Raw genomic sequence first — 22,765 nt, forward strand, 5'->3', positions numbered from 1 at the left:
TCTGCTGAACCTTTTGAAAAACCTTGTTGATGAAGATATTTGTCCAACCGGTAGTACCAAGCCCTTGGGGCTTGTTTGAGACCATAGAGAGCCTTTTTCAATCGGCATACAAGATTTGGATCATTTCCAAGAATGAAACCATCTGGCTGTTCAATGTACACTTCTTCTTCCAAGTCTCCATTCAGAAAGGCTGATTTTACGTCCATTTGAAATACTTTGAAATTCTGAGAACTTGAGAGAGCAAGGAACATTCGGATGGCCTCAAGTCTTGCAACAGGAGCAAAAGTTTCTTCAAAGTCTATTCCTTCTTGCTGTGCATATCCTTTACAAACAAGTCTGGCTTTGTTTCTAATTACTTCTCCATTTTCATTCAATTTATTTTTGAAGACCCATTTTGTTCCGATAACATTCTTATCCTTTGGTCTAGGAACCAGCTCCCAAGTGTTGTTCTTTTCGATTTGCTCAAGTTCTTCATCCATTGCTTTCACCCAACATTCATCTTTGCATGCCTCTTTCACATTTTGTGGTTCAGTAGAGGAGAGTAATGCCAAATAACTTGAAGCTTCTGCAACTGTTCTTCTAGTTTGTATACCTGCTTCTTTCTGTCCCATGATCTGAGATTCTGGATGGTTCTTTTGAACATATCTGGATGGAGTCTTTTCTTCTATTCTTGTTCGTTCTTCTGCTTCTTCGTGAGGTTCTTCTTGAGATTCTTCTTGCGGTTCTTCTTCTTCATCATTCTGTCTTTGAGGGTGGCTTTCATCTTCTTCGATGTCTTCACGATGTATTTGCCTAGGAATGTATCCCTTCTCATCAACCACTACATCAATGCTGTCAACAATTTTGCCAAGTCTTTTATTGTAGCATTTGTATGCTTTGCTATGTGGAGAGTAGCCAAGAAGAATACCTTCATCTGCTCTAGGATCAAGTTTACCAAGCTGCTCCTCAGTATTCTTGATATAGCATTTGCTCCCAAAGATTTTGAAGTGCTTTACCGAAGGAGTTTTACCACTCCAGAGCTCATGAGGAGTTTGAGTGCTGTTCACTCGGACATTTGTCTTGTTGAGAATAATAACCGCCGCATGTGCAGCTTCACCCCAGAAGGTTGCAGGGGTTCCTGATTCATCAAGCATAGCACGAGCCATTTGCTGGATTGTTCTGTTCATTCTTTCAACTACTCCATTTTGCTGAGGAGTTCTAGCTGTAGAAAATTCTCTCCTTATCCCATGTTCATCACAGAAATCGAAAAATTCATTTGAAGTAAATTCCCCACCTCTGTCAGATCTGAGGCACTTAATTTTGTGACCTGATTCATTTTCAACCAAGGCTTTGAAGGATTTGAATTTTTCGAATGCTTCATCTTTGTGCTTCATAAGTCCTAACCAAACAAACCTGGAGAAATCGTCAATAAATAATATCAAGTATTCCTCTCCTCTAGGTGTTCTTTTTCTGAATGGTCCACATACATCTGTATGTACTAGCTCAAGAGGCATGCTGGCTGATCCTTCTTTCTCTGGAAAGTTAGTTCTGGTTTGTTTTCCAAACTGACATGATCTGCATATGGTGTTGTCAGGAATTTTGATATCTGGAAGATCGCGAACTGCCTGATATTTGCAAGCTTTCCTTATTTGTGAGAAGCTTAGATGTCCCAACCTTCGATGCCATAGCCAGTGCTCTTCATCCTTGCTTAGATAGCATTGTTGTTGTCCTTCATCAAATATGTATAGATTATTTGGAGTTCTTTTTCCTTTGAGAACTGTTTTACCTGTATCAAGATCACGAACAAGGCATCCATTTGATCTGAATATAACCTCGGTTCTTTGATCACACATCTGGCTGACACTTAGTAGATTATGCTTCAATCCATCAACAAACAAAACATTTCCAGCCTTAACATCTTCTTTTAAAGGAGCAATACCTTTTCCTTTTATAGTTGCAGGAGTATCATTTCCAAAAGAGACTTTCTTTCCCTTTTCTAAATTAGAATAAGACTCAAGTTTTTCTTTATCACCTGTCATATGCTTCGAACATCCACTGTCAATGTACCATAGATTTTCTTGTCCTTCTGCATAAAATGCTATCCCACATCTTTCTGTTTGAGGTTCCTTTATTCTCCATGTTTTGGTGCCTGAGGCTTGTTCCTTTTTCTGCTCTTGTACCTTTCTTTCCGGAAACCTGCTTCTGCATTCAAAGTCTTTATGTCCAAAATTATTGCAAATAGAACATTCAACTTCATTTTCAAGAGCTGAAAAGTTGTTATAGGTCCTTTTTGTAATCCCTGTCATACTTCTTTGTTTTTGAGCTTCCCTAGTCATGATTGTTTTATACGCAACACATTGAGCTGCTTTGTGACCAAAGTTATGGCAAGAAAAGCATTGTCCATTGAAGAAGCTTCTGCGATTATTGGATCTACCAGCCAACTGATTGTAATTTCTATTTTCATCTATTCTTGAACCAAATTGAGAAGATTTTACCTGTGGCTGGTTGTGGCTTTTGTTCACCCTTAAGCTGGATTGCCCCTGATAGTTTCTGTTTGACATTTGTCCCTGCTTTACCTGATGATCTTCCTTGTGCTCTTGCTCATTTCTTCTTGCTGCATCAAGATAACTTTTTGAAGTGGATGCTTGAGAAGTTTCTCCATTATAGCCCAAACCTGTCTTATTTAGTGGAGACCGCTGCACACTGATAATCTCATCCAAAGTTTCAGATCCTTTGACAAACTTGAGATTAATAGTTTTTGTTTTCTCAATTTCTTTTCTAAGACCAACAATTTCACCTTCTAATTTTTCAAGATGTTTTTCCTTTTCATCAATTTGGAATTGTAGAGTATCAATAATCATGTTCTTTTCTTCTATGCATCTCTTGAGTCTAGTAATTTCATCATAAAGGTTATCCACATCTACAGCATCCTCATAATCATCATCTTCAAATGCCATTAACAACCTATATTTATTACCTTGTTCATCTTCATCACTGTTTGATAAGCCATCACTATCTTCATGGGTGTAGTAGCTTTTCTTATTTGCGCTTTGTTTCTTGTTCCATCTAACTGGTTCCTTTCCTTTATCCTTATAAGAGCATTTTGCAGCATAATGACCTACTCTTCCACAAGCAAAGCATTTGAAAGGTAGCTTACCTCTGAACCTTCCAGAACCTCTTTGAAGATTTCTGACAAAATTTGATTCTTCTTCCTCTTCTTCTGGATCATGGCTTGCTTCATAGTAATCTTCTTTGCCTGATGCTTTAAAAGCAGCCTCCCTTCTGTCTGATGGTCCTCCCTTTCTCATTTCATAAGCAGTTAGAATTCCATGTAGCTGAGACATAGTAAGAACACGGAGATTTTCTTTTTCTTCTATTGCAGATACTTTGGATTCAAACTTGGGGGATAATGATCTTAGAATCTTTTGAACTACTATGGACTCCTTTACTTCTTCACCCAAATTTTTCATACAATTAACAATCTCATCTACCCGAAGAAAATAATTAGCCACACTTTCATCATTATACATCTTGAGAGTCTCATATTGAATCCTGAGAGTTTGAAGTTTAGCTTGTTTTACCTGTTCATCTCCTTCATAGCTTGTGATCATTTTGTCCCATATTTCTTTTGCTGATTTGAAGTGCATTACCTTCATGAATTCTGTTTGGGATATACTTCCTAATAGAGTACTGATTGCTTTTGCATTTGTTTCATACTTCTTTTTCTCAGCTGGATCTGTAGGAGTAGCTGAAGGAAAAGCATAGCCTGTTTCTACAATGTCCCAAACTTCAGTACCAAGAGATTGAAGATATGCAGTAACTCTTACCTTCCAATAATTGAAGTTTTTCCCATCAAAAACTGGTGGCCTGATTGATGCTTCTCTCTCGTAGTTGCTCATGATGAACGATCTACCTTCAAGCGATCAAGCTTTTCTGAAGGACCTGCTCCGATACCAATTGTTGGAAATAATACTGAGAGGGGGGGTGAATCAGTATTATTAAGCAATTTACCAAATCTTCCTTATTTGATCTTTTTGAATTATTCTTGCATATCAGTACCATAAAATAATGAGCTTGAATAAAGAAAATAGACAGTCACACCAAAGAACACAAGATGTAAGGTGGAAACCCAATGCGGGAGAAAACCACCTGCTGCAATATGTCTCTATCTTCTTTCAAGAAATTCTTTTACAATGATTTTGTACTGGTGCAGTCCTTTACCAGCACGCAGGCTGCAACCTGCAGAGAGCTACAACTCTCTCTCGTTTTCCAGTTTCTCCTGGAAGGGAGCTACAACCCCCTACTTCTTTTCATGAAGAATCAAATGATCAACAAGTATATAACAGATACAGTCCACTACAGATATCAGATCAGTAATAACCCAGAACAGAAATATACAGTCAACAGATCATCTTAAGACAGGGACGCATATTTTCTTTCTGTGGCCTGCGACTGGACGCAGTCTACCCTCCGCTGTTCTGCGTGCAGACGCACTGTTCCTCTATGCTTTGCTGCGACCGGCGCACCCCGAAACACTATCGCGCCGCGCCTTCTTCTTCAGAGACGCACCCAATAACACAGTCGCGCCGCGTCCTTTGCCTCAGAGACGCACCTGAGCCTTTACTGTACTGCGTCCCGGCGCACTTGCCCTTCACTGAACCTGCGTCCCTTCAGATATAAAAGATATGAGGACTTCAGAACCAACCCAAACACTCAGATCCACAGATCTGATCATGCGCCATAGAGATCACAGTCCATTAGAAGATTCGCCCTCATAGATCTGGACTAGATCTCACCAAAAGATATTCAACCAAGATGATGCTTAATCCAAATGAACTCCTTTGCTTTATATAGGCAAGCTTCTCCCCAAAACATGGAACAATACCACGAGCCGACACCATAGAAACACAAAACCGTCGGCTAGATACCACGCAAGAAACCCCCACGTGCTTTTCTCTGCCTTGAAATGTGTGCACTGGGCGGACGCACCTCCTGAACGGCTGGCCGGCGTCCCTGGACGCGGGTTCTGTATGGTATACCTGCGGGGACGCACTTGCTGAACATATTTCCTGCGTCCTTCTTGATTTATCACCTGAATGGGTTTGCCATCAAGGACAACACCTGAATCATAATGCCAACATTTAATTTTATGGATCTAGGTGACATTTGGCCCAACAATCCATTGAAGCAACGCCCATCACATTGTCATTCTAAAACGATTGTATTGTACACCGTGAATATTGGATTTGACTATACCTGACATTCTTTGGGCCATTTCAAAAGAGGCAGATATTGAGGGCTACATTATTATTATTTTTTATTGTTTTCTTGTTGGCAAATGTATTTCTGTTAACATAGTGGGTTTTGCCCTCATCATAGATGCTACAAACATAGAATCTCTATTCCACCAATTTCATGCAGGATTTGCACCTAATCTTGTCTGTTGAATCTCAATATGGTAGTTAACTCCGATGGTGAGATAATGCTGCAACATACTTCTAAGAGGGCACTGAAAGTGCTATGATTTAACTACTTGACTACAATCTGCCTGACATTTATGGCTAGATTGAAATTTGGGCTGTGCTTATTATTATTATTAGTAGTAGTAGTATTTGCTATTGATAGGAGAAGGTTGAAATTGAGGTTGGGCTCACTATTATTGTTTTTGTTTGGTCAAGGCCTTTTGACTGGCGTGGGTGAAACACCTTAATTGCATCTATTCATCAAAGTCACGCATGACTTGCAGATGGGCTCATCTGTGCAAACCTCAATAGCACAGGGGTCATCATTAACAGCACCTCTGCATTATCATTGAACTGGTGTTTATCACGTTAACCCGACTTCATATTTTGGAATGACATGGGCAGCTGCATTATCATGGGAATATGCCTCCTGGGTTTTGAACCTGGGTCATCCTCATGACAAGCACCCTACAACTTGCCACTAAACCATAGCCCAATGGACGAGGTAGTTCATATTTTTTTGATGAAAAGTGCATCTATATTTTTAGCAGAATCCACGGCTGGATCATATGCCTCTGCTTAATAGGACTTTTTGATCTGATGGATCTAAGTCATACTTGGCCTAATGACTACTTAGAAGTTAGAATAGTCTCATTGCATTGTCAATTTGTTATTTTGTGAGGATTGAATTGATGACCCTCTGCATATTGGATTTGCCTCTATATCCAACCTTTTTGGGGTCGTTTAGATTTGTCTCTTTATCCATGAGTAGATTAAATCAAAATAGTCTTCGCAGCGTAAATTAAACTAAGGTTGAATAAACTCCCTAAAGTGGCTTGTGAGATGCTAATTATTTATCACAGCATCACTTTTATACCTAGATTGGATAAGAGTCTTAAATGATAAAACTAAGGTCCTATCCAGTCGTACAATGCTCCCTTTGATCATCACATTTAAAGAGGATTAGTTAAATGGCTACTATTTTGTTTAGCGAGTTGTGGTATTTAGCCCCCGCCAGACATACAAATAACCATTTATCCCTTGAAAGGGATTGGAGATCACATTGAATTACACTATCCAAATCACTAAATGTCCAATTCCTCTATGTATATTTTTAGAGTTGCCTGTGGCATTCTCAATATATATTTAGTATCAGTGCCGGTACGTCCTGACTACTTGTTCAATGTGCCTCCGACACAGAGGACATTCTGATAAGCGTGATGAGCATGATGTACAGCAGCACATATGGCCACACCTGTTGCACCAATAGCACACCCACTTAAAAGACTATTAATATTAAGCTATGCAATCATCAAGTTACATAACCCTGAAAACAGTTTCTACCCAAAAAAGAGGTTCGCTGTAAGAAGTAGAAGGATGAAACATACGGAACAAAGACTACATTATATTCTTGCTCCAAACATATAATACACAGAGCTGGCATGGGATTCTCCCTTTTCACTTCATGATCATGTTCGCTCCCTGCATCATTCTGAACCCCTGGGCAATTCAAATTACTTGAAAATTATTTATAGCAAAGATACTTCTTTTGGATATTCTATGAAGAATAATTCTAGGACAAATCTGAAGTGACTGCAACAAATTCTGGAGCTTACCTTCATGGACATTCTGCTCCCTCCGCTGAGCTGCAGCTCTCCTTACCCTACAGGAAACAAATTTTAATTGGGCTGACATCAAATGAATAGGTATTTTCGATGGTATCATTTACACCAAAAAATATGAAGTAAATATAAGCACTCAACCTTCTTTGCCATTCACGGTGCCTTCTCCTTTCCATAATATGCTGGATGGCATGTGTTGTCATTAAATACAAACCAAAAATGGTTAATCCCAGAGATGCAAACTTGTACCACCTGATGCCAAGCTTCTCTATAAGTACATTCTGTGGAATAGAAACACACAATATTCATGGAAAAAGAATCTTGTAATGCAAAATTCTCAAAGGAACTAACTACCTTGCCCATTTGCCAAGATTTGCAATAAGTTGGTCAATACTCTTTGGGGAGACATAAAATGGCCCTTTGCGAGGCTTTTGAATTCGAATTGTCCCTATGTCATCTTTCATGGCCTACATAAAAGTACAGCATGGAGAAAACCATGTTATTTATTTCAACAAAGAATTGAAAACTTTGCTTCTTGATTCGAATTGTCCCTATATCATCTTCCATGACCTACATCAAAGTACAACATAGAGAAAATCATTTTATTTATTTCAACAAATAATCCAAATTTTTCTTCATGGGTTTTCTAGAACAACTACTGATTGATTCCAAACATTCTTTGCTAGATGACGATGACGGAAGACTCATTATGCAAACAGTCATAGAGGATCGGAGATAAATGAAACTGGCCAAAATAAGTCATATACTCTAAGCAACTGCTTTAGATTTCTTGCCTATTCAGTGCTCTTAAACTTTAAATTTAATAGAGAATCAAAATCAAGCATCCTCGAATAAAAGTATTATTGGATCCCAATACAACACATGGAGCTTAAAACGCAAATTAGTCTAGGGGAAGACAATTGGATTGAGGCATTGCCTTTGAAATTGGGAAAAACCAGCTAAGGTTCTATAAGCACTATGCAAGGTCAAAAGGGCAGGCTTGGACCTGCTTAGCCATTCTCAAATAAAAAGTATTATTGGATCCCAATACAACACAAAGAGCTTAAAGTGAAAATTGATCTAGATGAAGACAACCGGATCAAGGCACTGCTTTTTAAATTGGTAAAAAACATCTTAAGGTCCTATAAACACTAGGCAAAGTCAAAAGGGCAGGCATGGACCAGCTTAGCCATATTCTCAATGCAACTTTGGTGTTTGCATTTGGAAAGATATTTCTGATCATAACAAAAATGGCACAATTTCTAGTCTTCAAGTTTCCTTCATGGCATTGTTGGATAATCCTCTAGAAACTAAATGACTAAAAGGAACATCCTTTTAGTTAACAATGAACATCAATAAGCATCAAAATTTAAAAACCAAGAGTAAGTCAAACGTCAAGACAAAGTAGTGTAATATGTAGTGCCAGGCACTGACGTTCCAAATAATCTTTTATCCTTGGCATTGTCTTCACACAGTCATCAGGATACTCTCTCACATAGTAAAATTGCCCAGTCCACCATTTCAACAATGACCATAGAATCTCAACAGTTCTTTCACAATTACAGGGATACATGAATAAACATCAAAAAATCTAATATTATGATTTAAATACATGGAACTGTCTTGTGTCAAGCACAACAATACCTCGCCAACAACTGTCAGAGTAGTACCTGTGGGAAGTACTTTCTCGACTCTCTTCACTCCAAGCATCTGTTGTAATAAGTTATAACATTCATTAAATCAACACAATGACTGATCTTCAATACTTCTTTATATAATGGTAGTATTTCAACAAAGCGTAAGTGTGAAACACAGACCTTAAGGCCTTGCAAATAGTCTAGTGTACCACGCACAGGTGACTGGCCAGATTCTTCAAAAACTTCACTTGCAACAGTTAATTCTAAGCCCCTTGCTCCACGAGCACCAACAACATATGCACTGCCTGTTCCATCCTCCTGAAAATAAATAGACATCCGAGATAGAGAACATAAAAGCATATGAATTGCAGAAATATATATTAGTAAGGCTCCTTAATGCATTTCTCACAAGATAGTTTTGAAACACTGGGCTCAAATATTTGTATTCTGATATGGTTGAAAATGTTGATAGGTACATAGTAAAGACTATACCCTGATTGAAATGTCGTATACCTGGATTCGACAAGATTATACCCTGATTGAAACGTGGGTTGGTATAGGTCTTCAATCTCCTACAAGCATAATCATTGCTTTTGGTGCTCTATCTCCTCGGTAAAAGCCAAAAGGTGGATTTTACTATAGAATACAAATAATCCTATTCTTGTTCACTATGAGGAGGACATACCATTGCTTGGGTCATGGAACAAGGATAACAAGTTTTACTTCTTTTGGAACTTTGCGATAATAATTTCTTTTCTTATTTTTTGGTCTACATATTTATCATTTAATTTGGTACTGCCATATTGATTTTATCATGCTTGTGTCACGACCTTGTCAGTAATTCACAGCAGTGTGACCTAGGTGCAGGTTGTAGGATATATGGGAGAGGAACAACTTGGCACGGCATTGGAGAATGCAGATGTTGTGATCATTCCTGCTGGTGTGCCTCGAAAACCTGGCATGACCCGTGATGATCTCTTCAACATCAATGCAGGGATTGTTAAATCTCTTTGCTCTGCAATTGCAAAATACTGCCCAGAGGTAAGTTGTCATGATTTATGATCTTCTTTGAAGTTTTTGTTTTCATGCGATTTTCTTACTGACTATTTCATAGGAATAAGCATGACGTTCAATGTAAGTTGCTTTGTCGAAGGCTTTGTATGTTTGAGATCTATAGAGATGGCAATATATACAAATACATATTTGCAAAAAACCTTTAAGCAAGTTGTTGATCTAGATTTACATACTGTTCTTGTATATAATCAATTCTACTGGAGAGGTTAACGAAGCTTGAAGACTTCTTTGAGTCAAACGAATAGGTGATTGACTCATTATTGACTCTTTATTTAGACAAATTGCAGCTAACTTTTGCCCATAAGAAGGAAATACTAATTGAAATGAACTTAAGAGTAATTAGCTGTGTAGTCCAATGCAAGTTTGCAGCCACTGTTAAAGCCCTGTTATTCTTGTTTCTCCTCTTGTAGTTAGTAACTTAGCTTTTGGACTTTTGAGAAAATTGGCATATGAATATCAATATAAAAAATATCCTTGGTATTCTATTTAACTGTGCACAAATCCACTTGATCACGAGGTATCCTCTATAACATTATTTATTACATACAATCAGTATGTACTACCATTAGTGTGGCAAGTTAATAGATAAAGAAGTATGTTTCACAATTATTTGTTTTGTACTGGTGTGTGTGTACAGTATGTATAGTATATTGTTACATATTATATAGATAGAGATATGGAGAGGGGGGAGAGTGTACTGGATAATGTTTTCCTTCTATCAGGAATGGTATATTTGGATTCAAGAAATCATCTAGAATTGGTTTTTATGGCATTGTTGAGGACTTGATATCCATGGCAGGCAATTGTAAATATCATCAGCAATCCTGTAAATTCTACTGTACCAATAACTGCTGAGGTTTTTAAGAAGGCAGGGACCTATAATGAAAAGAAACTCTTTGGTGTTAACTCTTGATGTTGTCCGCGCAAAGACGTTCTATGCTTCAAAAGCAGGAGTTCCTGTTGAAGGTATTTAAAATTCTGGCTTGTTATGCTTAGCTACTCTCAAATATCTAGTATTTTGTAAAATATTTTTATTTTTTATAATTTAATTATGAAATATGCATCCTGGGCAAACATGTCAGGCACTTCTCCTCATTTCAAGGATGGTATCATAGGGCTCAAGGCCATCAGAAATATAGTCAGCTCAAGATGTCACTTGAGGGAATTGAACCCGGGTGGGAAGGATAACAGTCTTTGCACACAACCATCTGGGCTAGACCCAATACATGATATGCTGCAGGATCTTACCAACATCATGCTTTTTTTAACATTAGATACAATTCTCAGTTTTATGTTTGTTGTTGATGTCATCCTATGCTGTCTGCAGAAGTTGATGTTCCTGTTGTAGGTGGACATGCGGGTGTTACAATTCTTCCACTTTTTTCACATGTATATGACTTTGTTGGATCCTCATCTTGAGTTTGTTCTTTACTCTTGGATATTAGAAGATTAATTTATCAAAGATAAGATGAGATCATAATTACCTACCCTTCAATACAGTTAAAAAGGGAACTAACACTTTTTTGTTTTGATAATTTTTTTTAGGCAACACCAAAGCCAAACTCTGTATTGTCTGAGGAGGACATTAAAACCTTGACAAAGCGCACACAGGATGGAGGAACTGAAGTTGTTGAAGCAAAAGCAGGGAAAGGTTCAGCCATGCTGTCTATGGCGTAAGTTTATGTTTTGGTCCTCTATAGTGGCTAATATGCATTCATATCTTTTGAGTGTTTTTTTATTCTTATGTGACTGTCTAGAGTGCTGAATTTTTCATCTTGATGCAGTAGTTGGAGTCAGATAATCTTATCATGGTGTGTGCTTCATGATTTCATGCTTGGCATGCAACATGATTTCATGCTTGATAAGTACCTAATCTGAGATTCACTGTCAGTGAGAATATGGCATGAAGGAGCTTCTTTCTCTTTATCTGAATCTTGTACTTCATACATTTGCATGTCTCAAATCTTTTGCCTTAAGCTTAGGTACTTATCCTACATGAAATCATGTAGCATGCATGTCTCAAATCTTTTCCCTTAGGCTTTCTCATTTGTGTGAAACTCAGCGGGTGCTTTTAACCTGTGAGGTTTGACCGATGGATTGTTGCCTTTTTACCTTAGTTTGATTGAAATGTTCAGAGTTAATCTAGATTCTGCATGCAAAGATCCTTCCCTAAGAAAAGCCATGAGTCTCTTCAAGGATGTTATTCCTTCTTAAACATAAGATATGTCAAATGGATCCCGCAAAAGTTGTGTGCTTGATGATGGGTAAATCTGGGTATGAGATTTACAAATTTGCACTTACATGTATGCCTGTGGTTGCAATTTCATAGATAGGCGCATAAAATCCATTCATTACCTCATCTTGAGCATTTGAGCATGGTTCATGCAAAAAACATTGCTGGTCAGTTAAATCCATTAGTTGAAAACTTGGAAGTGAAGAGTAGTGTTGTAGTCTTCTCTATGTTGATGAATGCTTTTTGAGACTTCAAAATGTTTAGACATGCAATTCCTTTTTCATCTTGCTCCTGTGTTCTCAATTTTTTTTTTTCTACTGTTTTTTAAGGCCAAATATAAACCATGGGATATATATTTTTACCCTAAAGACCTCCAAATCATTTGGAAAAGGAGGTGCTGCAGCAAAAGAGATGGGTTGAATTTGTTGTTTGGATGGACTCTATGGTATGTAATCTTAGTTGGATTTCCAATATACTTTTAAACCATATTTTCATTTTATTTTTTAGTACTATTAGATATTATATCTTACCTCATTTTATGGTTAACATTGTATAACAAAAACATGCGTTGTGTTATGTAATTAATACTAACATGTAATATTGAATTTTTTTGTCAGAATGCTATAGGTAATGATTGCCAAGACGATGATCCAAATTATGTTCAACATATATCAGGAGATGATGAGGATGAGGATGAGGATGATGGTGGTGAAGGAGGAGATGATGATGATAGTTGCGGTGTTGGTGATGATGTGGATCAGAGTAATGAGGATGGTCAAGATGATCATGAGGATGATCTTGGTGGTGGTAGCTAGGCATGCACATGCATTGTTTTTTATGAAGAAATTATTGTGTAGAATGACATTGTTATGTTTAAATGGGTGTTGTGAATTTACCCTATATCAATGAGACATTTTGATTTTGTAATCATACGATGAGTTTGATTTATGTATGTTGTTAATTTATCGTAGAATAACGATATTCATGAAATATTTTGATTTGTTAATCATATTTGAATTTTAGTTGTTTTGATTAAAATAATACTGATTTTATTAGTATTATGTTGCTATTTTATACATGTTTTGAAAATTGTTAATGACACATTGTTATTTTTTTGGATGGATGTTGTCAATTTCTCTTAAATTTCTTTACAAATGATTTTGAATTGTGATATTTGCTTTAATGATATTTAGAAACTATCATATATTTCACTATGAATCTATAAAGGGGGTCATATATGTAAAGAAAAATATACTCTATATAAGAAGTCAAATGCGGATGTAACCATGGATGCAAAATTGAAAGTAAAATTGGATGTTAAACTAGGAATTAATACAAAATGCAAACAATTGACATACAAAGTGTTTTAAATTAGAAGTGAAAATTTGTGCAATAGTTGACACAAAGAAGGGAACAAAACATGGCATACAAAAGGATATCAAATTGGGCAAAAACAAGGACACATAAATGGGCACCAAATTAGATGCAAAAAAAGACAACAACTAGATGTAAAATAAGATGCAAAGTTGAGCACTAAAAAGAAACAAAAAACGTTACAAATTAATATGCCAAATGATGATGCAAATAATGGTGTAAATTTGGGATGCAAACTTGGGTGCAAAAAAGGAAAAAAAAAAGATGTAAGAAAAGACATAAAACAAGATGCAAAATGGGGCTGAAAAAAGGTGAAACCAAGGATGCCATATTGGATGTAAAAAATGATTCCTAATCACATGCAAATTTAGGCTCGAACTCAGACACAAAATTATATGCAAATGTGGACACAAAATGAGGCAAAAAAAGATGCAAATTTGGATGGTGAAAATGATGTAAAACTAGACACCAAAAAAATGCAAAATTGGATGAAAAAGTCGGTGTAAATAATGGTGCAACATTGGACACAAGTAGACAAAAAAATGGTGCAAAAAGGGGCATAAAATAGCTTAAAATTGGATGCAAAACTTGGTGCAAAAACAAATACAAAAGTAGACGTAAAAAATGGCTCTAAATTGAATGTACCATTAGACACAAAATAAGATGCAAAGGTGGACACAACACATGACTCAACATAAGATGCAAATATAAATGCAAATTTGGATGCTCAAAATGATGTAACATTAGATGCAAGAGATGGTGTTAAAAATGATGCAAAATTGGATGAAACAAATGACGCAAAATATGGTGCAAAATGAGATGGGAAAAATGGAGACAAATCAAACGTAAATGTGGATGTAAAAAATGGTCCAAAAAAAGATGCAAAAATGGGCACAAAAATGGATGCAAAATTTGGTGCTAAATCAAATTCAACACATGGTGCAAAGATAGGCACCAAAGCTGGTGCAAAAATAGAAGCAAAAACTAGTGTAAGACTAGATACAAAACCTGGTGTAAGACTAGATGCAAAAACTGACACAAAATGGATGCATAAAAAGACGTTAAATTGGATTCAAAATACAGTGTAAACTTGATGCAAATGATGGTGCAAAAATGGAAGCAAAAAATGACACAAAATAGGAAGCAAAAGAGAATGAAAAATAGATGCAAAAAATGACACAAAACTAGAAGCAAAACCTGTCATAAAATAAGATGCAAATCTTGGTTCAAAATTTGATGCAAAAAATGATGCATAGTTTGGTGTAAAAAATGATGCAAAATCTAGCGTGAAAAAGGATGCAAAATCAGGTGCAAAAAAGGACGCTTTAAAAATTGTACAATAGAGCCAGATTTAGCGCCAGGTTGCTCATCACAATTACAAAAAAAATGCACTAAAATCTGGCGCTAAATCTGGCGCAAATCGCTGGTTTTGTTGTAGTGACTACTAAGTCGGTGGAAGAGGTGGGTGGACACTAATATACATATGGATCATTGATCCCCCCTTATAGATAAGTGTTTTTCATTGCATAAAGTTCCCTCATCACATAGGGGGGCTTATGTTGAATTTGACTCTTGATGAGCCATTGGCCTTAATGGAGAAACTACCCTACCTTGACAACCTTTTAGAGTTGTATATTTTGCTAGTAGGTATCCTTTATCTTGGTGTCCATGATCCAATCCACTATAACATATTAAATCTAGTGAACATTTAGTTATATGGGGGCCACCTACTTAGCCACCTTTGAAATGTCCAATTGAGGTGGAAAATATGGTCAAAATAGCTCCACCTTAAATACTGGGTGTAATCCAAGGAAAGAGGGAATACTAAATTCATAAGCATATTCACCCACAACCTTTGTGATTATTTAAGGACCATATTAGAGTGGCTTGAGCTTTCTATGGGGGGTTGTGAGGCACTCTTTCTATAAATACAACCACACCTTATCACCCACCTAAAACTTGTTGAAACTTGATGTTGGTCATGACATTACTTGTACCTGGAATTGGATTTCTATAAGATATCATCAACCTATTGTTGGAGGTTTTGGATATGTTAAAAAAATTTGGTTACTCTCTCTTCCTCAGCCTAAGCATGTGAGAACTATGCTAGTAAATATGCAATTAGTAGAGCTACATAAATTGGGGCCAATGTCTAGGACCTCAAGCTCACTTTAAAATGATTTTGGCCAATGGATTTGTGGAGGGATCTGTTATAGCTACGTTTAACATATGTAAGGATTTCATCTCATGTACATGGATGCTTGGATTTTTACATCATAAGATATGTAGAAAGAGTTTATCAATGAATTCAACTATAATACTCTTCTTGCAAGGTGCGAACATGGCCATCTTAGAGAACCTAATAACAACGATAAAAACATAATCATTACCATGCTTAGTGAGGGGAAAATATGACATGTAATTTATAGATACTAACTCGTACGGTTTTTTTGGCATAAGTAGAGTAGCATAAAACCCCAACTTCTTGATGGTTAGTTTAGAAATGGCATAAGCAAACTAGAGGCAGGTTGGACAAACGCTCTGGAGCCTTGGAAGGTTGTGGGTTGAGTTACTAGTTCTTGGAGCCCTAGATAGCTTGGGTAGGGACCGATCTAGCTGGTGTTAGTGATGTTCAACCGTGAGCTAGAATCATTAGTTGAGGTTTGAGGTGGTTTGGACTTTGGAAGCCTTGGTTTGGTTTTGTTTGGTTTATTCCATGAGATCCCACATTCATGCTTGGAATATGTGGCAAAGATGATTGACTAAAAGAGAGATTTGGTTTATCGCAATCTATGGTAGGGTGGTATGTGGAAGTCCTTGACTTGGTTGGTATTTTAATATGTTAATAAGAGTTATTCTTATATTTTGATTCATGTATATTTGTATCGATTATGTTGGTGATATTATGGTTGAGTTTCCATGGTTTCTATGTTGGTTATTTACTAGTTATATGTTGGTTATGTGATGTATATTTCTTATGGCTCTTGACATGTTTTAATGAATGTATGAATGGCCGATGAATGCATGGACTAAAATATGTTATTTTATCTATTATGAGAGGGAATTAGACCTTCTTAGTAATTTTTAGATAAGTCTTGGACCCCTATGATCAAATATGCATTCATGACCTGTAGCTTACATGTTCGCCATATTTTTGATGAAATGACTATCATGGCTAGGATTCGTTAGGTCAATTTTTTGACTCAAGTTTCAATTGTTAGATTTTTTTCATGTCTATAATGATTTTGAGAAGCCTTAGGCAGTTCTGGGTAGTGGTCTGGAGGCTGACTTGGAATTGTGGCTTAGATCTCAAGACTACACCCGCTAAACTGGACAAGTTGGGTCATAACCGCACTCAGGTAGTGTTGTGCATGCAATTGGAGGCTTTCAATTTCACTCAAGCCATATCACGCATGCAGTTGGGAGCCTAGGTTAGTGAAAGGGAGCCCCAGCTCAGGGTTTGGTCACCTAGGGTGTTTCTTTGGGCCCTGAATGTCATGTAGCCATAAGGGACGTTATGAGTTATCAGTTTATGGTTAGTTGGTAAGCCCCACTTCCTTAACTGGATCTTGGAGGTCGGGTCATGTCATAGTATCTCATCGTCTCATGTTTACCCAAAAGGCTGATGAAATTAGGTAAATGTGGGAGCGGTGGTTAAAGGGTGGTATTAAAGCTCCTAGGCTCAACAGTTGGATTATGTTTATATTTAGTTTATCTGGCATGGTATGTTTGCAGGAAGAAGAATATCAAGATGACTAGTAGAATGGTGGAGTACAATTCACATGATTCTCCCTACAGATCATATAGAAAACATGGCAATGAGTAATCCCTTGACATAGTAGATACATTGATAAGTTTGAAAGAAGAGATCAGAAATTGTAAGGTGGATAATGATAGAATATTTTATTCACATGAAATACTTGCCAGGGCACAGGGAAAGAAAGAAAAATTTAATGCATTCATCCTTCATAGTCTATCAGATTTGCACAGAGAGGGACCACTTAGGATCAGTCATAGATAAGAGGAAAGGGCCAATGGGGCATATGGTAGTAGGTATCAATCAGGATACATGTTTGACAAGGATGGCACAATCAAATATGGTAGGTTCTTTAATACACATGACAGGAAGGGTGATGACCATGGGTTCTATTCTAGTTTTGGTTTAGAGAGACATCATCATCATCACCACCACCATCCGTATAGGAGGAGTGAGAAGTAATACTTTCCAGAGGAGTTCAAGAAAGTAAAGCCTCCTACATTTTATGGATAAATGATGAAGTCACAAGATGCAGAATCTTGGTTGCTTGAGATGAATAAGTTTTTCAAATTGTATGAGTATTCAAAAAATATGAAATCCATGATAGCTACTTTTAGTATGAAAGGAAAAGTAGACATTTGGTGGGAATGCGTGAAGAATGTCAAAGGAATTCGAGAAGAGGATCTAATTTGGAGTGAGTTCGAGAGACTTTTTATGAAGAAGTATCTATTTGAAAGATACTATGATGACAGGAAAAATGAGTTCTATGAGATGAAGATGGGATCTATGACTAATATGGAGTATACTAGCAGATTATTGGAGTTGTTGAGGTATGTGCCTTATCTTAAGGAGGAGACAGAAAATATTCAAAAATTTGTCAGTGGGTTGTCAATATCATTCAAAGATAGAATTAAGTTTGATGAGACTATATCGTTGGAGGAAGCCATCCTAAAGTTGAAGCACTGTTATGAGAAATCAAAGCGCAACACTGAGTCTAAGTAGGATTAGAAAGGTAATGAGAAGAATAAAGAAAATTGGGCTAAGAAGAGAGGAAAACCTTAGGATACAGATGAAAAGGAGAATGCAACACCTTACAAGAAATTCAATGCAGTTGACAAAAGGATAGGGATCTCAGTCTGCGGAGAAAAACAAGGGTGATGTTAGGAAGCCTTAATTTGCAGTGTTGTACTTGTGGCAAGGATCATCACAAGAGAGATTTTCCACAACATCAGGGTGGAAGATCATAGATTCATAGTGCTCAAGAGGCACAAATAGTTGGGGATGTTGGACAAAGTATTCCATAGATCTATGTAGCATTGGATAATAGGAAAGTTGATCATCAGGCATCTATTATCGAGAAGGAAGGTAATTTTTGTGATCAAGTTGTTTCTATTTTTATTGACCATGGATCTAACTATAGTTATATTAGTCATGGCTTGGTGGATGTAGTTTCCTATAGGTACCAATAAAAGAGTTCATCATTGGGTAAGATCTTGTGCATTTGATATGAACGGTATGTCTACACTAGCGCATCTAGATGTGTTTCTGTTGGGATCATATAGTATGTTGTTGGGTATGGATTGGTTGTACATTCACAGGACTAAGGTAGATTGCTATGATAAGGAAATTTAGTGCTTGAATGATGACATAGAGAAGATAATCGTGCAGGTTAAAAAGAATCCTACATCAGTGAGAATGATTACAACTATGTAGGAAAAACACAACAACATGAAAGGATGTGTATTTTTTGTAGTTCTTATATCTAGTGACAAAGGGAAGGATTTTGAAGATGTTGAAGTCTTAAAGAGGTATTCGATTTTGCAGTAGTTTCAGGATGTATTTCCAGTAGAGATTTTGGAGTTTCCTGCTCGGATTTATCTATTGAGTTGGTAGCGAGAGTAGCACTGGCATCGAAGGCACCTTAAAGGATGAGCACTATGGAATTGGTGGAATTGAAGTTGCAGCTTAAGGAAATTCTTGATAAGTGATACATTAGGTTAAGTGTGCCACCTTGGGGTGCACCAGTATTGTTTGTGAAGAAGAAGGATGGTACTCTCAGGTTGTGTATTGATTAGAGGCAGTTGAACAAGGTGATGATTCAAAATAGGTACTCTTTGTCGCAAATTAATGACTTGTTTGATCAGCTGAAGGGAGTATTAGTGTTCTTGAAGATATCATCAGGTACGCATCAAAGAAGAGGACATCCACAATACTATTTCCTCGACAAAGTATTGAAATTATGAGTTGTTGTGGTTCCTTTTGGTTTGATTAATGCTCCACCTAATTTCATGTGTTTTATGAATAATGTGTTGCGTCCTTATTTGGACAGGTTTGTGATATTATTCATTGATGATATATTGGCATATCCTAAGAATGAGGTAGAGCATGGAGAAAATTTAGCAGCAATGCTAATATTTCTAAGAGAGCATCAATTGTATGCCAAGCTTAGTAAGTGTAATTTCTTTCAAACAAAGTTCATTACTTCGGCATGTTCTTTCCAAGGAGGGAATAACAGTGGACCTGGAAAAGATCAAATTTACCATGTAGTGGGAAACCCCTAGGAATGTGGATGAGGTCCTATCATTCATGAGATTAGTAGGTTATTATAGATGGTTCATCAAGAACTTCTCTCAGATTCCCTATCCTATTACATTTTTGCATAGGCAAGGAAATAAATTTGAATGGATAGAGGAATGTGCAGCTAGTTTTTAGCAGATGAAGAAGTTTCTTACAAATGATTCAGTCTTGAATATTACAGATCTAGATAAATATTTTATGGTATGTACAGAGGCTTGTAAGAGAGGACTTGGTGGAGTTATGATGCATAAAGGATAAGTGGTATGCTATGATTCAAGGAAATTGAATAAGCACGAGCAAGACTACATGACTCATGATCTTGAGTTGGTAGTGATCATTCATGCACTGAAGATGTGGAGGAATTATCTTCTTGGAAGGAGTTTAATCTTGATGAGTGATCACAATGGGTTGAGGCACTTATTTGACTAGTTTATTTTGAATGTCAGGAAAATTAGGTGGTTGGCTATGCTCAGTGAATTTGACATCAAGATCAGGTACATTAAGGGTAAAGAGAACAAGGTTGTAGATTCTCTTAGCATAAGAGTGCAGTTAAATCATATTGTAGCTATGAGTTCATATGGGATAGACTTGCAAGATCAGATCTTGAAAGCAAGACAACAAGTTGACAAGTACCAATAACTTAAGCACATATTACAGCAATAGTGTAAAAATTATGACTGTAGATTAACCTGATAATGCAATATACTAAAGCAAAATACTTTAATCTACTTCTACAATCAAACTTGCGGAAGCTTAATATATTTGAGCAAGATCAAGCGGAATACATATAACCAGAAGAAGCATAAATGCACATGAAACATAGAAGAATACTCAGGGGAAAGCCTCAGCTAAAAACCCCACTATCTGTATTATCATAAAAGTTGGAAATATATCAGAATTACACAAAGCTTTAGCTCTCACATCTAGCCAGCTCTCAATACAATCCTCACAGATGCTCATAGGCAAAATAGACTTCTCATTAAGTCCTCCACACTGCTCTCCAAGCTCCTATTTCCTAGCGCAGTTTTTCCCGGGTGATCCTACTATTACCATGTGTAACACTGATCACTCACACTGATCTCACACCCTGTAAAACTTCACATTCCTCAAGGAATGAATTCCTTTTGTATGCATGAGCTTTCCTTATAGGAAAATTTATGCAACTGATAGTACAATGTCCCTGTCTTTAATCTCAACTGGGTCTTTTTCAAAATAGACATGCATGAGTTATTTATGAGAGAATCTTTAGTTATCTGGAGTAACCTAGTTTGATGCATGCATGCATTAACTGACAGAACTCACAATTAGTGCCTCAAACAATTTGGAACTAATCTAACTGGACTTAAATCAGTTAACTTAGCTAACTAATTACAACTCAAATTTATCTCCTTAATTAAGGGATAATCTCCTTAATTTAAGGGATAACTGTTGCATGACTTCAGAAAGACTTCTAACTTGAATTTATCCAACTAATTAACTCAAGATAGATTAATTAATTATTTTTCAAGCAGCTGGTGAGACTAAATTCAAATTTTAATTCAAGGACAAATTAAAATTGGAATATTCTTGTTGCCACATTTCAACAAATAGGGCATAAGTGATCAGGAAGTGGATTATCATCACATGACAGATGGTTTGGTCAGATTTAGGGATAGGATCTATGTTCCAGACAATAGTGAGCTCAAGAATCTTATCTTGAGGGAATTTCATGTCAAGCCTTATTCAGGTCACCCGAGATATTAAAAGACATTGACAGTGGCTAGGAAATTCTACGACTGACCGAACTTGGAGAAAGAGGTGGTTGAGTATGTTGCGATATTTTTGGATTGTCGGCAGGTAAAAGCAAAGTGCAAGCATCCAGGTGGTTTATTACAGTCGATTCAAATTCCAAAGTGTAAATGAGAGGTTATTTCCATGGACTCCATTACAGGTTTTTCGAGGACTTCGAAGGAGCACGATTCTATTATGGTTGTCATTGACAGGTTGACTAAGGTAACTCATTTTATCACAGTTAAGTCTTTGAACTTAGCTAGTGACATAGCTTAGATTTTCATCAGGAAAATAGTGAGGTTCCATGGTATTCTTGAGAAGATTGTGTTAAACAGAGATGCCAAGTTCACTTCCAAGTTTTGGAAGGAGTTGTTTGTAGGTTTGGGTACAAATTTGGCTTTCAGTATAACTTATCATCCACATACATATGGATAAACAGAGAGGGTTAACAATATTCTTGAGGACATGTTGAGGATGTATGTTATGCACCAACAATGGAAGTGGGGGGAGTATATTCCACTAGTAGATTTTTCCTATAATAATGGGTATGATGAGTCCTTGAAGATGAGTCTGTTTGAAGTAATTTATGGATAGAGTTGTAATACTCCCACCAGTTGGAGTGATCCAGTGAACATGGTATTGATTGGACTTAACATGTTGGTAGAGATGGAAGAGGAAATGCAGGTTATAAAGAAGAATATGAAGGCAGCACAGGACAAGCATCAGAGTTATGCAGATTAGTGCAGGCTATTTAAGGAGTTTAAGGTTGGGTAACATGTGTACTTGTTCGTAAAGCCCAAGAGGAGCTCCCTGAGGATTAGATCATATACCAAGTTTGCACCTTGGTATTGCGGGCCTTTCTAGATCCTTGAGAGAATTGGACGAGTGGCCTACCGACTTGCACTACCTTTGATAGTGAAAGTCCATGTTGTTTTCCATGTTTCATTGCTTAAAAGATATGTGAAGGATGTTGATCATGTGATTGACTAGTCTGTATTTCAAGTGGAACCAGAAGGAGAATTTCAACCAGAACCTCAGTGTATTTTGCAACAAAAGATGCTCATGCTCTGGAATCGAGCAATCGAGCAAGTTAAAGTGTTGCAGAAGCATTTTGGGCCTAATCAAGCTACATGGGATATGGTTGATCAGATGCGGGCTATGTATCCTTCTCTATTCGTTGGTTCAGCAGGTGTATTATGATATATGCTTTAATTTTGTGTTTTGGTTGTGTCTATATATGCATATGTATGTAATACCACATAGAGCTACGTTATAAAGCT

At 36.9% G+C, this 22,765-nt stretch overlaps 2 protein-coding genes and 1 pseudogene across 2 annotated transcripts; 2 read left to right on the forward strand and 1 right to left on the reverse strand.

The window, feature by feature from the left end:
* Positions 1-6,559: 6,559 nt before the first annotated feature.
* LOC149141043 (E3 ubiquitin-protein ligase SP1-like) lies at positions 6,560-9,173 on the reverse strand. Its single transcript, XM_089449106.1, has 7 exons — positions 8,881-9,173; positions 8,708-8,773; positions 7,418-7,530; positions 7,173-7,315; positions 7,068-7,093; positions 6,830-6,933; positions 6,560-6,696 (listed from the first exon to the last, which is right to left on the reverse strand). Exons 1-7 carry the CDS (start codon positions 9,058-9,060, stop codon positions 6,594-6,596), a joined length of 735 nt encoding a protein of 244 aa, XP_089305232.1. The 5' UTR covers positions 9,061-9,173; the 3' UTR covers positions 6,560-6,593.
* Positions 9,174-9,284: 111 nt separating this feature from the next.
* LOC149141044 (uncharacterized) lies at positions 9,285-12,937 on the forward strand. Its single transcript, XM_089449410.1, has 2 exons — positions 9,285-9,741; positions 12,625-12,937. The coding sequence occupies exons 1-2, from the start codon at positions 9,580-9,582 to the stop codon at positions 12,820-12,822; spliced, it is 360 nt and encodes a 119-aa protein (XP_089305536.1). The 5' UTR covers positions 9,285-9,579; the 3' UTR covers positions 12,823-12,937.
* On the forward strand, positions 10,652-11,451 carry LOC149141045 (malate dehydrogenase, mitochondrial pseudogene; annotated as a pseudogene).
* Positions 12,938-22,765: the final 9,828 nt, after the last annotated feature.

This window comes from Pinus tabuliformis, chromosome X (genome assembly GCF_031772625.1).
Source record: "Pinus tabuliformis cultivar Carrire ecotype Pingquan chromosome X, CPIR1, whole genome shotgun sequence".
NCBI lineage: Eukaryota > Viridiplantae > Streptophyta > Pinopsida > Pinales > Pinaceae > Pinus > Pinus tabuliformis.